The sequence below is a fragment of the Oryza glaberrima genome, chromosome 2 (assembly GCF_000147395.1).
Source record: "Oryza glaberrima chromosome 2, OglaRS2, whole genome shotgun sequence".
Lineage (NCBI taxonomy): Eukaryota > Viridiplantae > Streptophyta > Magnoliopsida > Poales > Poaceae > Oryza > Oryza glaberrima.
The window spans coordinates 32,349,635-32,361,890 of NC_068327.1; the positions used below are offsets into that span (position 1 = coordinate 32,349,635).

The 12,256-nt window shown below is 44.6% G+C and overlaps 1 protein-coding gene across 2 annotated transcripts; it reads left to right on the top strand.

The window, feature by feature from the left end:
• Nucleotides 1-8,509: 8,509 nt before the first annotated feature.
• LOC127764464 (probable E3 ubiquitin-protein ligase XBOS32) lies at nt 8,510-12,256 on the top strand. 2 transcript variants are annotated; one of them, XM_052289347.1, is made up of 11 exons: nt 8,510-8,941; nt 9,008-9,401; nt 9,503-9,562; nt 9,650-9,721; nt 9,802-9,977; nt 10,067-10,227; nt 10,440-10,498; nt 10,587-10,633; nt 10,767-10,907; nt 11,156-11,247; nt 11,545-12,256. In XM_052289347.1, the coding sequence occupies exons 2-11, from the start codon at nt 9,102-9,104 to the stop codon at nt 12,030-12,032; spliced, it is 1,596 nt and encodes a 531-aa protein (XP_052145307.1). In that variant the 5' UTR covers nt 8,510-8,941; nt 9,008-9,101; the 3' UTR covers nt 12,033-12,256. The 2 variants fall into 2 exon arrangements, with proteins under 2 accessions (XP_052145307.1, XP_052145308.1); XM_052289348.1 differs by having other exon boundaries at nt 8,511-8,860.

Genomic DNA, 12,256 nt, shown 5'->3' on the forward strand with positions numbered 1-12,256 from the left:
TGAGCTACGCACTAATGGAGCGAAGCACCCGCTTGTAGCACACGGCCGAAGAGGATGGGGAAGCGGCCATCGTCGGCGGCGCAGCAGCGACGGCCATGGCACGGTCTATCGGGAGGAGGAAGGAAGTGAGGGGCTGATCCGGCCTCTGGGTCCGCAACTCCAGCGGTCGCCCGCCGCTGCCACAGCTTCGGTCCCCGCCCACCATCACTGCCGCCGATCCGGACGCTGCTCCCCACGCTGAAGAGAAAGAGGGAGAGATGGAGAAGGGAGGAGAGGGAGGAAGAAGAAGGGATAAAGAGAGGATGACATGTGGGACCCACAATTTGTGTGTGTGTGTTAATAACAAATGGGCCCGCATATATTTTTTAATTTTAATGCCCCATAAGCGCCACGTCAATGCTACGTGGGATGAAGACCAAGTCAACACTGCCACGTGTGCGCCACGTCAGCGAAACCGCTATCCAAAACCACCAAGAGAGTCAAATTGTATCGATTTTGATAGTTCGGGGGTCAAGATTTCTGGTATTACACTTGAGGGATACGATTTAGATTCGATGGTTAGTTGAGGGAGTCAAAGTGATCTTATTCCAAGATCAGGACAACAAAGTAAACGGCCCGTCCAAAACCTGGTCCTATTTTTGGTTAGGTGCAGTTAGGTTGGCCTACTAGTGGAACGGTCCAATATTGAATTTGTACCAAAGTAGTACAACTTATAAATTTATTGAAATTGAAAATGACTGGAAGGAACGTAAAAGCAAGTTGCCATATTAACTAGTACTACATTCGTTTCAAAATGTTTAACACTATTGACTTTTTAGCACATATTCGATCGTTCGTCTTATTTAAAAAAATTGTGAAATATGTAAAACTATACGTGTACATGAAAGTATATATAACAATAAATCAAATGATATGAAAAGAATAAATAATTAATTAAATTTTTTAAATAAGACAAATGGTCAAACACATACTAAAAAGTCAATGGTGTCAAATATTTTGAAACGAAGGGAGTAATAAATTCCTGAAAAAATTCTCAAGGTGGTGGAGACGATGCAAGATGGAGGCGTTTCAACAATAACGTCAGCAACGATTTTACATGAATGCTATATTTTGATATATGATTTTGTTAAATTCTCCGACTCTCCGAGCATTAAAATTGTGTGGCATATGTTCTAGCTAATCATCCTTTTAAAGTTGAAGATTTCTTGTAATTGGGTTTTTTGGCTCCTATTTTCTTGCTGAATGTTCTAGAAAACGATGCGACTATGTTTACATATTAATAAAGCGTGCCAATTGGTTTATAAAAAAAGTTTCCTTACTAGCGAGATTGTTTGTTCAATAGTGTTTTTATTACGAGTCATGACTCGCGACAATAGGGGCATATTTTGTTTGATGCTCAAAATTACCATAAAAAAAAAAGCAATGCCCCCTTCCAAAAAAAATATATTTGGTTGCTACACTACAACAATATAAGGGCATGTACAAAAGTAGAGTCAGATATGAGCTCTACGTTATTTAGAGACTAACATCTTACAACAGTTAAAGACAATATGGTCTCTAATCATTAATGTATAAAAATACTTTTTCTTACTCTTCTTTCCTTTCTTTCACCACAATGCAATAAAATTTGCTCTAATAAATGCTAAGAGTCGACTCTGAGCTGTTGTCATGCATAACAACCATACTCCTTTCTTTTTCTTCCATGTCATCAAATTTACTTGCATGACAATAAAGAGAGACCACTAATAAAAACCGTTGTACATGCCCTAAAAATGAGAACCTAAGCACTTGCAAATTTTTGGCATCAAACTAAACAGTAACTTCTTACCAAAAAATAACAAATGCCATATTTTGCCATTACAAAATTTTTGGGAAGGTTTGAAATGGCAATAAACTAAACAAGTCCTAGAGTTTCTTCCTGTCAGATATTATTTTGGTTAAAATTTACCATGTAATTATCACTCCGCCAATCAAATAATCGTTTAACCTCTTATCTTTTGCTGTTGCCTTATCAGTTACAACCAAATTTTTTTATAGATGATTTTCATTATAGTTTATTTTCTATCATTTGTTTTTAATTGCTAGGAACATAAATATAATTTTTACACATTATTTTGATCAATTTTTTTCATAGCTTGTCAGAGACAGAGCAAAGGATTTTATCTAGGCAGAAGTGTCTTATTAATATTTATCCAGTCTTATATGGGTTTCGGTGTATTGAAATATAAACAGAAAAGAGCAAATGAGTCATATTTACAGTTTTCCAAGTATATTGTTCTGAAATAATTAGCTTGATACATAAAAACAACAATACAATATCGTAAGTCAGAATAAATATTCTGAACAGATCTAGAGAATTCATTATAACAAATCAGATATACACTAGGCACAAAAGTAAGAACTAGTAGAGCACTATGTCTAAAAAAAAGTGAAGACCATGGAAACAGCTCAAACTAAACAAAAAGGCAACCTGAAAGCTATTTCTTCACGTTGGAAAATCTAAAGCTATAGCAGCCATCATCTGCAATAGCCATTGGCTGTCATCTGCTTTCTCCCTCGTTAATTAAAATCCAAACACCCAACTCATCTTAACTCGTGCTAAGTACTCACTGTCAGGGTTATGGATACCACATACCTAATAGTAGTTGACTAAATCTTGGCAGGATCCATTACATACCATATCTTATATGGAAACTGACCTCGAGGGAGTTCCGGATAAGGAAAGACAACCAGAGTTCTACATGGAAACGACAAGGACTACTCGGATTATATCCATATTGGTTTCCCTAGTTCTACTTGGACAAGGGGACACCTATGGGTATAAATACAGGACCCCCTAGGAGGAGAGGGGGGACAAGACAATCAACACCCAACGGGATCAACACTCGACAGGATCAACACCCAACACAATCAACATAGAAGCCTACATACGCCAAGACACGCCGCCGGATATCGACTTCAGGGATAAGCACGGCTAATACCCTACGGTGTCTCCGGATACTGTCAGGAGAAACGAAAGCGCTATCTCTGATCTCGCTGGGCACGGATTCGTGGAGGAAGGCTACTCTGTTGTCGACTACGAGTCAGATCGTCAGACCGCCATGTCGACAACAGTTAGATTGGCTACCCCAAATATTGTACCCGTGTGATTATGGTGAATAAGAGCAATACCGGCTTCGGCCAACAGAATGTAGGGTTATTACCTGACAACTCAGGGGCCCGAACCTGTATAAAAATCCCTGTCTCCATCTCTTTTACCTCAGTCTTGCGTATATCCTAGCACCGACGATCCCCATACCATGCAAATACCAGAATTGCGACATCAAACGTCGACAGTGGCGCGCCAGGTAGGGGGATTTTGGTGCTTCAGGATTTCGACGAGATGGGTTTAAGAGATGGACTCTCCGACAACAAGCTACTCGACGACTTCGGCTGTGGGGAGATCCAACCTATCCAAGTACATCTTCCGACTAGATCGGAACCATCATCGTCATCGACAACTTGGTCTATCGAGATCATCCAAGCCTCAAGCTCCGCGGTGTACCAAAAGATGTCAGATCGCCTAATATCGAACGAGTACGCAGCAAGGTAATTGGTAGATTGGTTTTTTAAAATTGATCTACTAATTTCGTAGATACATCCGGCATGTATCTACAAAGGTACGCAATATTTTATCTGCAATTTATCGTACCTATTCAGATCATACAGTATTGTCAGATCCATAATTTATTATGTTTACCTAGAGCATGCTTTTTATACAATAATATCTGTTGCGCGGGTGTCCCCGATGTTAAATCGACTACGATCTAACGCTGGGGGCTCGCTCTGTCTTCTTCTGTATAAGTCATGCTTGTTTACGGTTTACATAATGCCTGATATTTACATCTGCTCGTTATATCCTGATAATACTAGAAGATCCATGCAGTTTTTAGTACATACTCGATATTCTCTGCTATATGTCTTGCCTTCTAGAAAATATTTTTCAGGAACATTTGAGCACTCGAGTAGGTTATGGTCGAGTACACCCCACTATCGAGAACATTCTCGACAAATGCGGAGTCGTCGCACCCAACTTACCAATGAAGACCGACGACCTATCTCATAGCACCGGCCATGGCTGGACTACTCGAGAAAAGGTCGTTAACGGATAATTCCTCGCAAACGCCGTCGGTTTGATCACCCGACATGGTTGTGAGCGGACAGCCGGATGTGCTATAAGTTGGGTATGTGAGTCATGCTTGCCACATGATATGCACATGTAATAAACCAACTTTAGCACCCCTATAGGTGATTAAAAGACTCCTACTTCTGGTTCTCGAACCAGTAAAACATAGTGATCTCTCTCGCCTCACTTTAAGTGGTTGAGTCACGACTACTGCCTGGTCCTCGACCAGCGATGTAGCGTTTCTCCCACTACTTTCACTTTAAGTGGTCGAGTCACGACTACTGCCTGGTCCTCGACCAGCGATGTAGCGTTTCTCCCACTACTTCCACTTCAAGTGGTCGAGTTACGACTACTGCCTGGTCCTCGACCAGCGATGTAGCGATTCTCCCATTACCCCTGCTTCAACAAAGTTGATATCAGGTGCACAAGATCGCCAAGTGTTTTACCCAGAGATCCCTTACCCAGATGACACCTAGCGTTGAAACCTATCCTACTGTCCCTTTACGCCGTCTTGACAAGGCCTCTGAGGAACCTAAGGGAACTTTGGCTGGGGACGCCCAGAGCCGATAAGGCCTTGTCGGATCCTTCAAAGACGAAAGACCATGTAAGATCTGGTCGTGTAAGAGTTCTCGCCGTGCGTTAACCAAGCTGTGTAATCGGAAATGGATTTTCCAACTTCATGGTTGGGGGCTAGGATCAGTGCTTGTTCAACCGAGGCAGGTCAAAGGTCCAAGAGCCTTATCTTCTGAGAACGATTCTCCGACGACAAGGCTGGGGGCTAGGGAGAGTGTATGACTCTACAAACTGACTGATCGGAGTCGGTAAGAGAGAAGACGCTCATATACAAAGCACTGGTCTGTACATTCAATTCACTAGTCTGTCATATTATAACATGTCACCCTTTGAGCATTCGCTCGGGGGCTATTTCTATCTAATATTCTTTTCTAAGTATTGATTTCAGGAAAATTCTATTCGACATTATTGAAGACTCCATGTCTCTATGGTTCTACACCAAGATCGACTAAGGCGAGTACGACAAATGTCGACAAGGCTCCGTTGCAGACTCTACGCCTTCTCGATCACTCGAGAACGGTTGCTGGATCTCGACAAGGAATACAGAATGAAGAGATGGTGTACCCGCCGAGATAAAGTTTCTTGACTTCAATCCAAATTCTCGATTACAGCAAGACGGGAGACTTAGTTGTACGCTCTGTACTTTCTCGGTCGACATCAGAGATTGACTTAGACAAACCCTTTCGGTGCCCGTATGAGGCTAATAAAGGAAGTCTAACGTTATCTCTAAACTTACCGAGAACGGTCACGTGAGCTCGATAACAGTTCCTCCAAAGTCTGCGGTTGAGAATATGAACTCGTTCATTTGCATCGAAGTCGGGGGGCTACTGTCAGGGTTATGGATACCACATACCTAATAGTAGTTGACTAAATCTCGGCAGGATCCACTACATACCATGTCTTATACGGAAACTGACCTCGAGGGAGTTCCGGGTTAGGAAAGACAACCAGAGTTCTACATGGAAACGACAAGGACTACTCGGATTATATCCATATTGGTTTCCCTAGTTCTACTTGGACAAGGGGACACCTATGGGTATAAATACAGGACCCCCTAGGAGGAGAGGGGGGACAAGACAATCAACACCCAACGGGATCAACACCCGACAGGATCAACACCCAACACAATCAACATAGAAGCCTACATACGCTAAGACACGCCGCCGGATATCGACTTCAGGGATAAGCATGGCTAATACCCTACGGTGTCTCCGCATACTGTCAGGAGAAACGAAAGCGCTATCTCTGATCTCGCCGGGCACGGATTCGAGGAGGAAGGCTACCCTGTTGTCGACTACGAGTCAGATCGTCAGACCGCCATGTCGACAACAGTTAGATTGGCTACCCCAAATATTGTACTCGTGTGATTATGGTGAATAAGAGCAATACCGGCTTCGGCCAACAGGATGTAGGGTTATTACCTGACAACTCAGGGGCCCGAACCTGTATAAAAATCCCTGTCTCCATCTCTTTTACCTCAGTCTTGCGTATATCCTAGCACCGACTATCCCCATACCATGCAAATACCAGAATTGCGACATCAAACGTCGACACTCACTCCATCTCAAAATATAATAATTTAGAATCGAATGGACCAAATTGCTAGTATTAGAAAATGTCTCATTTAGTTCTACTCCCTTCGTCCTAAAATATAACTGCTTTTAGCATTTATGAATTGTCCCAAGATATAACTTCTCCACCAATATTCACTTCCTAACTAATCGTAACCCTCCAATATTCACATTTCCCACCTATCTCGACTTCTCAACCAATCACAACTCTTTTCTATTTGAGGGCTGCTACCTCACGGGATCCCGTGGGAACGGGATGCCCTTCGCATCGCTCGGGGCGATAGCATAACGCCGCATATATCCCGGAAGTCGCGCACCTCACCCCCACATGCAAGCTTCCAACAAAGCTGTGCAGCCACGCGACTCTTCCTGACGTGCGTCAGCCGCCACTTCGAGCAGCTTGTCGAGGACGTCGCCCACATCAAGTTTGTCCATGTTCCCTTCCCTACTGCAATACACTGCCGTCATGTACAACCACACTACGTACCTCGCCGCCGTTACCGTCGGCCGTCTCGATGATGAAAGGTATCAGGCCTAATACTCACATGTACCAAGTATGGTACCTAGGTACCAGGTATCACGGGTACCGGGTACCAGGTACCAGGTGGTACCTGGTACCCGTTGTCATGGTTATGGATACCACATACCTAAAAGTAGTCGACTAAATCTCGGCAGGACCCACCACATACCATGTCCTATACGGAAACAACCTGCGGATATAGGAGGAGTTCCGGATAAGGAAAGACAACCAGAGTTCTACATGGAAACGACAAGGACTACTCGGATTGTATCCATATTGGTTTCCCTAGTTCTACTTGGACAAGGGGACACCTATGGGTATAAATACAGGACCCCCTAGGAGGAGAGGGGACACACCCACCATAGATGACACGGAACATAGATCAAGACACAAGATCAACATACAAGCCAACATACGCCAAGACAAGACGCCGGATATCGACTTCAGGGATAAGCACGGCTAGTCCCTTACAGTGTCTCCGGATACTGTCAGGAGAGACGAAAGCGCTATCTCTGATCTCGCCGGGCACGAACTCGAGAAGAAAGACTACCCTGTTGTCGACTACGAGTCAGACCTTTAGACCGCCATGTCGACAACAGTTAGATAGGCTACCCCAAATATTGTACTGGTGTGATTATGGTGAATAAGAGCAATGACCGGCTTCGGCCAACAGGATGTAGGGTTATTACCTGACAATTCAGGGGCCTGAACCTGTATAAAAATCCTCGTCTTCGTCTCTTTTACCTCAGTCTCGCGTATATCCTAGGACCAACGATCTCCATACTATGCAAATACCAGAATCGCGACATCAAACGTCGACACCCACGATACCTGGTACCTGTGATACCTGATACCCGTGATACCTGGTACCTGGTAGCCTGGAGGAGGAGGAGGAGGAGGAGGAGGAGGAGAGAGAGAGAGGATAAGGCAGCCGTGTGGTGGAGCATGGAGGCAAGACGACGGTAGCGCGGCACCTGGACCACACCTTCGAGAAAGCTCGCATCGGCGCACCTCCCGCTCGTGGCGGCGGCGCCGCTGGTGGACGCGCTGCGCGCATCGCTTGCCGAGCCGCTTGTGCTCCCCGACCTCGCCCGCCGCCTCCCGCTCCGGCTCCACCGGTGAGGCTTCGTCGGAGCGCGGAGGCGAAGTCATCGTCCGCCGGCGAGACGTGGAGAAGATGAACAGCTCGTGCGGGGCGTCGTCGGAGCGCGGAGGCGGAGTCGTCGTCGCCGCCGCTGGCCATGTCGGTGGGGAGCTGAGTTGACGAGGCGTGGAAATTATCTAAAGAGAGAGCGACAAACAGATGGGGCTCGGGTGGATGAGCGCTATCCCGTCCCCACGGGATACCGTGGTTTATTTTTTCTCTTTCTATTTACTTCTAAAACATCAATATAAATATATATATATATATATATATATAGATTTATTAACATCAATATAAATATGGAAAATGCTAGAATGATTTACATTGTGAAACGGAGGAAGTACTTTATTAATAACTGTATCCAACTCTAAAACTCTTTATATTTTGGGATGGAGGGAGTAGTTATTATTTTGGGATGTAGGAGGTAGTTTATACAACTGATTATCTATTGGCTCTTGTTTTAATTACTTCCTGTTCCTGTAGCACTAGAAGATTTTGGGCCAAAAGAAAGAAAAACATCATCTTTGGCCACTACCTGCATCTCCACGTCGCCGTCTCCATCAGATCATTATTCCTTTCTCCTTCCTGTCCCTTGTCGCCGGATTGCAACAACGAGTGCATTTTCTTGTGAATCGCACCGGCGTTGTTTGCACCCCGCGATTCCCCAATCCATCCATCCAGTCCCCCCCTCGCTGGAATCGTGGGTGTGGGGTGGGTTCTGAGGATTCGAGGCGGCAGGTCGCCTCCGAGGATTCCCCCTTCGAGTTCGAGGTCCCTTGTTTTCTTGCGAGGATTGGGGGCCTGATTTAGAGGGCGTTGTCGGTCGGTCTCGGTTTTGCATTTCTTCCAGCTCGGGACCGACGACCCTGGGCGATTCCCGAGGAGGAGTGAGTTCCACTCTGATTTCTTGGTGTTGCGCGGAAAGTTGGCTTTTTTGGGTCGAATTGTTGGTAGTCTCGCTGCAATTGGTAGGCGTCAAGCTGAAATTTCCCGTCAATTTGCCGCTTCCCGTGATGAATTTGACGATTTTGCAGGAAAATTTTGGGCTTTCTGAACCTTGGGGTTAAAGATCGTCGGCATGCCTAAAGTCGGGAGCTTGATCCTGTCTGGTGATCATTCTTGAATCGAATGCGGTTTGGGCGGCCTCGTGGATTGGGAAATTTCAGGGTGAAGTCTTCGATTCGAGGCCTTCCCGTGCACGCTAAGAGAGGAGATCCTCAGCTTCGAGCATCCATGGGGTTCCTCAGCCTTGTGGGCAACTCATTTGGGTGCTCGGCTTCCGGCGAGCGGCTCGTCTCGGCGGCCCGCGACGGCGACCTGCAGGAGGCGCGCGCTCTGCTCGAGTACAACCCGCGGCTCGCCCGGTACTCCACTTTCGGCGGCCGCAACTCGCCGCTGCACTACGCCGCCGCGCAGGGTCACCATGAGGTGATGCCATTTGTCTGCCAAAAATGTAGCTGAAGTATCAGTGCTTCTGTATAGATGGGTAAAAGAACTGCATTCACATTGTCTGTTGCTTGCATGTTCAGATTGTTTCTCTGTTGCTCGAATCCGGCGTCGAGATCAACCTCAGGAATTACAGGGGCCAGGTAAACCAAGATTTCTGGTACATTTACTCGTTTAAGTTTCACTTGCGAAATGCTATGGCAATATGTATAAAATTTCATTGTATGTAGACTGCTTTAATGCAAGCCTGTCAATATGGCCACTGGGAGGTTGTTCAGACACTGATGCTTTTCAATGCAAATGTGAGTATTTTGCTTGCTGTTCACTGAGAAATTTCTAGTCGCTTGGATATCTAATCCTGAGGCATTGGAACGTATTTTAGGTTCATAGGACAGATTATTTGAATGGCGGTAGTGCTCTCCATTTTGCTGCACTACATGGTCATGCCCGGTGCCTTCGTCTTGTGCTTGCGGATTATGTTCCTAGCATGCCAAACTTCTGGAACTCGATGAAGGACAGCCTATCTGAAGAAGGTCCATCTGCTGATCTTGATGAAGAGTATGTTAGAGCCCCTTGATTGTTTCCCATTGGTTTATTGGTTGTTAAACCGACCATGAATCATTCAAATAGTATGTCTGTGTTAGCAGTGGTTTGTTCAAGATGGTAAATCAGAAGGCGGATGGAGGACTGACTCCGCTTCATATGGCAGCGTTAAATGGGCATGTAGAGTGTGTGCAATTGTTACTGGACTTGGGAGCATCTGTTTCTGAGGCCACTATTGAAGATGGAACAACTATTGACTTAATAGGTATTTTTTTGCAACTTTAACTTTCCTTTCTGTGCTTGGTGTTTTTCAATTTGATAATGTTGGAGCACACTCTTAGGGCATGTAGCGCTTAACATGTTTGAATGTATCACCAAGTTGTCCATACTATCTACAGTTCTTGATTCTTCCAGCTTTCTACTCCGTTTATATTCTCATATATCTAAATGTAATATTTTGTTGCCTCCATCTGCCAGGAGCTGGTAGCACCCCGCTTCATTATGCTGCATGTGGTGGGAATGCTGTCTGTTGTCAAGTATGTTCTGCCAGTCTGAAGGCTTTTTCATAATTTAAATGTTTGTCTAGTTTTATCAACATATCTAACCAGAAGCTGTTTGATGCAGCTTCTTATTGCTCGAGGAGCTAGCCTTTCTGCACAGAATGCTAGCGGGTATGATTCTGAAGTTTTGATACATGGTTAAAGAGCTATCTTTTTTCACGGGGCATAGTGAAAGAACTATCACTGTTTCTGTTAATTTTAAAACCTAGTAGTTAAAAGCATATGTTTCATTTCCCTTATGCAGCTGGACCCCGTTGATGGTAGCTCGCTCATGGCATAGGAACTCTCTTGAGGAAATTCTTAGCAAAGAACCAGAGAGTCGAATACGCACTGTTCCTTCTCCATATTTGTGCCTCCCGCTTATGAGTATCATGAGCATTGCCAGGTAAGGTTGCTGCTAAAATATCTTTACTTCCTTTTCCGTTACATATATGAGTAGTAGTACTAAAGTACTGGTCAAGTTTGTAATCATTGACTTGCTTAGTTATTAGTTTGCTATGACATGCTTAGACCAATTCGTTTACTCTAATTGTGCAGCATTGATAAGTATTATCCTCCATTTTTTAAAATTTAACCATAGTGCAGTGCTTTTGTTGGTAACATCTGATAGTTCCATTGCAATTTATTTTGCAGGGAATTTGGCTGGAGGTACCTAAACCAATCACCTGTATGTATTGACCCATGTGCTGTCTGCTTAGAAGGAAGCTGCTCTGTTGCTGCAGAAGGTACACTTCCAAACAAACGTATTACTTATGTGTTATTGTCGTTGAAGCTAACTGAACTTTTAGCACGAAAAGTTTCTTATATTTTAAACAAGGGCATTAAAGTAGTACTGTCGACTACCACACTAGGATTAATATCATAGGAAGTTCGCTAATTATTTCACCCTTTATGTTCTGGTTCATAAGTCATAACTAGTAACTCAGCAGCTATAAAAAGTAATCCAGTGCACTTATCCTTACAGTTAAACCAATATCAGCAGCCGATAAACTGAACCTTTTCAACTATGTTCGATTATGCAGGATGCAAACATGAATTCTGCACGAGATGTGCTTTATACCTTTGCTCAACCAGTTACACATCAGTGAGCCCAGCAGGTGCCATACCATGCCCTCTCTGTCGACACCCAATCATCGCTTTCACTGCGCTTCCTGGGACAAGCCCAATAAGAGAGCTCCCAAGAAACAGTCTTTCATTGTCATTTTGCACCACATGCCCAGCTGTGAACTCCGATTCTACTCCCTCAATCGCCAGCCATCTGTACCGGACTGAATTCCAGTGTGCACGCATGCCACCTATGGGTTCATCCTCCTTCCGTTCCTTGAGCTGCCAGAGGTTGCCGGCGATGAAGCTTAACCCGTCGTTTTGTATGGGTGCTATGGATACAAATCCCTGCCTAATAAGAAGCTCAAGGTTCGGACCTAGCTTTCGTCGGTCGGCTTCCCAAGGAGAAAGTAGCAGGAGAGCATGGCCTCTAACCTTTGATCCAATTGCTGCCACTGGTAGCTGATACCTGATATTTCCTCAGTTTTGTGCCCATTTTGAGGTTTACCATGTATATTCATTGGTTGCATTGGTCTGGTTTTTGCCGATGTGAGATGAACTTGCTGGTCCCAATTCCTTGTTGATATCAGTAGCAGCATGTAACTACTCCTTTCTCTTGTCTGTAAATAACCTTTGTATTGCTGTGTATTGTCCGGAAATGACGAAATGAAATGCGGATGAGTTGAATTA

Coding starts and splice junctions, on each gene's coding strand:
- LOC127764464 (XM_052289347.1), top strand. CDS start 9,102: ATGCGGTTTGGGCGGCCTCGTGGATTGGGAAATTTCAGGGTGAAGTCT. Junction 10,634..10,766: donor TCTGCACAGAATGCTAGCGG/GTATGATTCTGA, acceptor TCCCTTATGCAG/CTGGACCCCGTTGATGGTAG. Junction 11,248..11,544: donor CTGCTCTGTTGCTGCAGAAG/GTACACTTCCAA, acceptor TCGATTATGCAG/GATGCAAACATGAATTCTGC.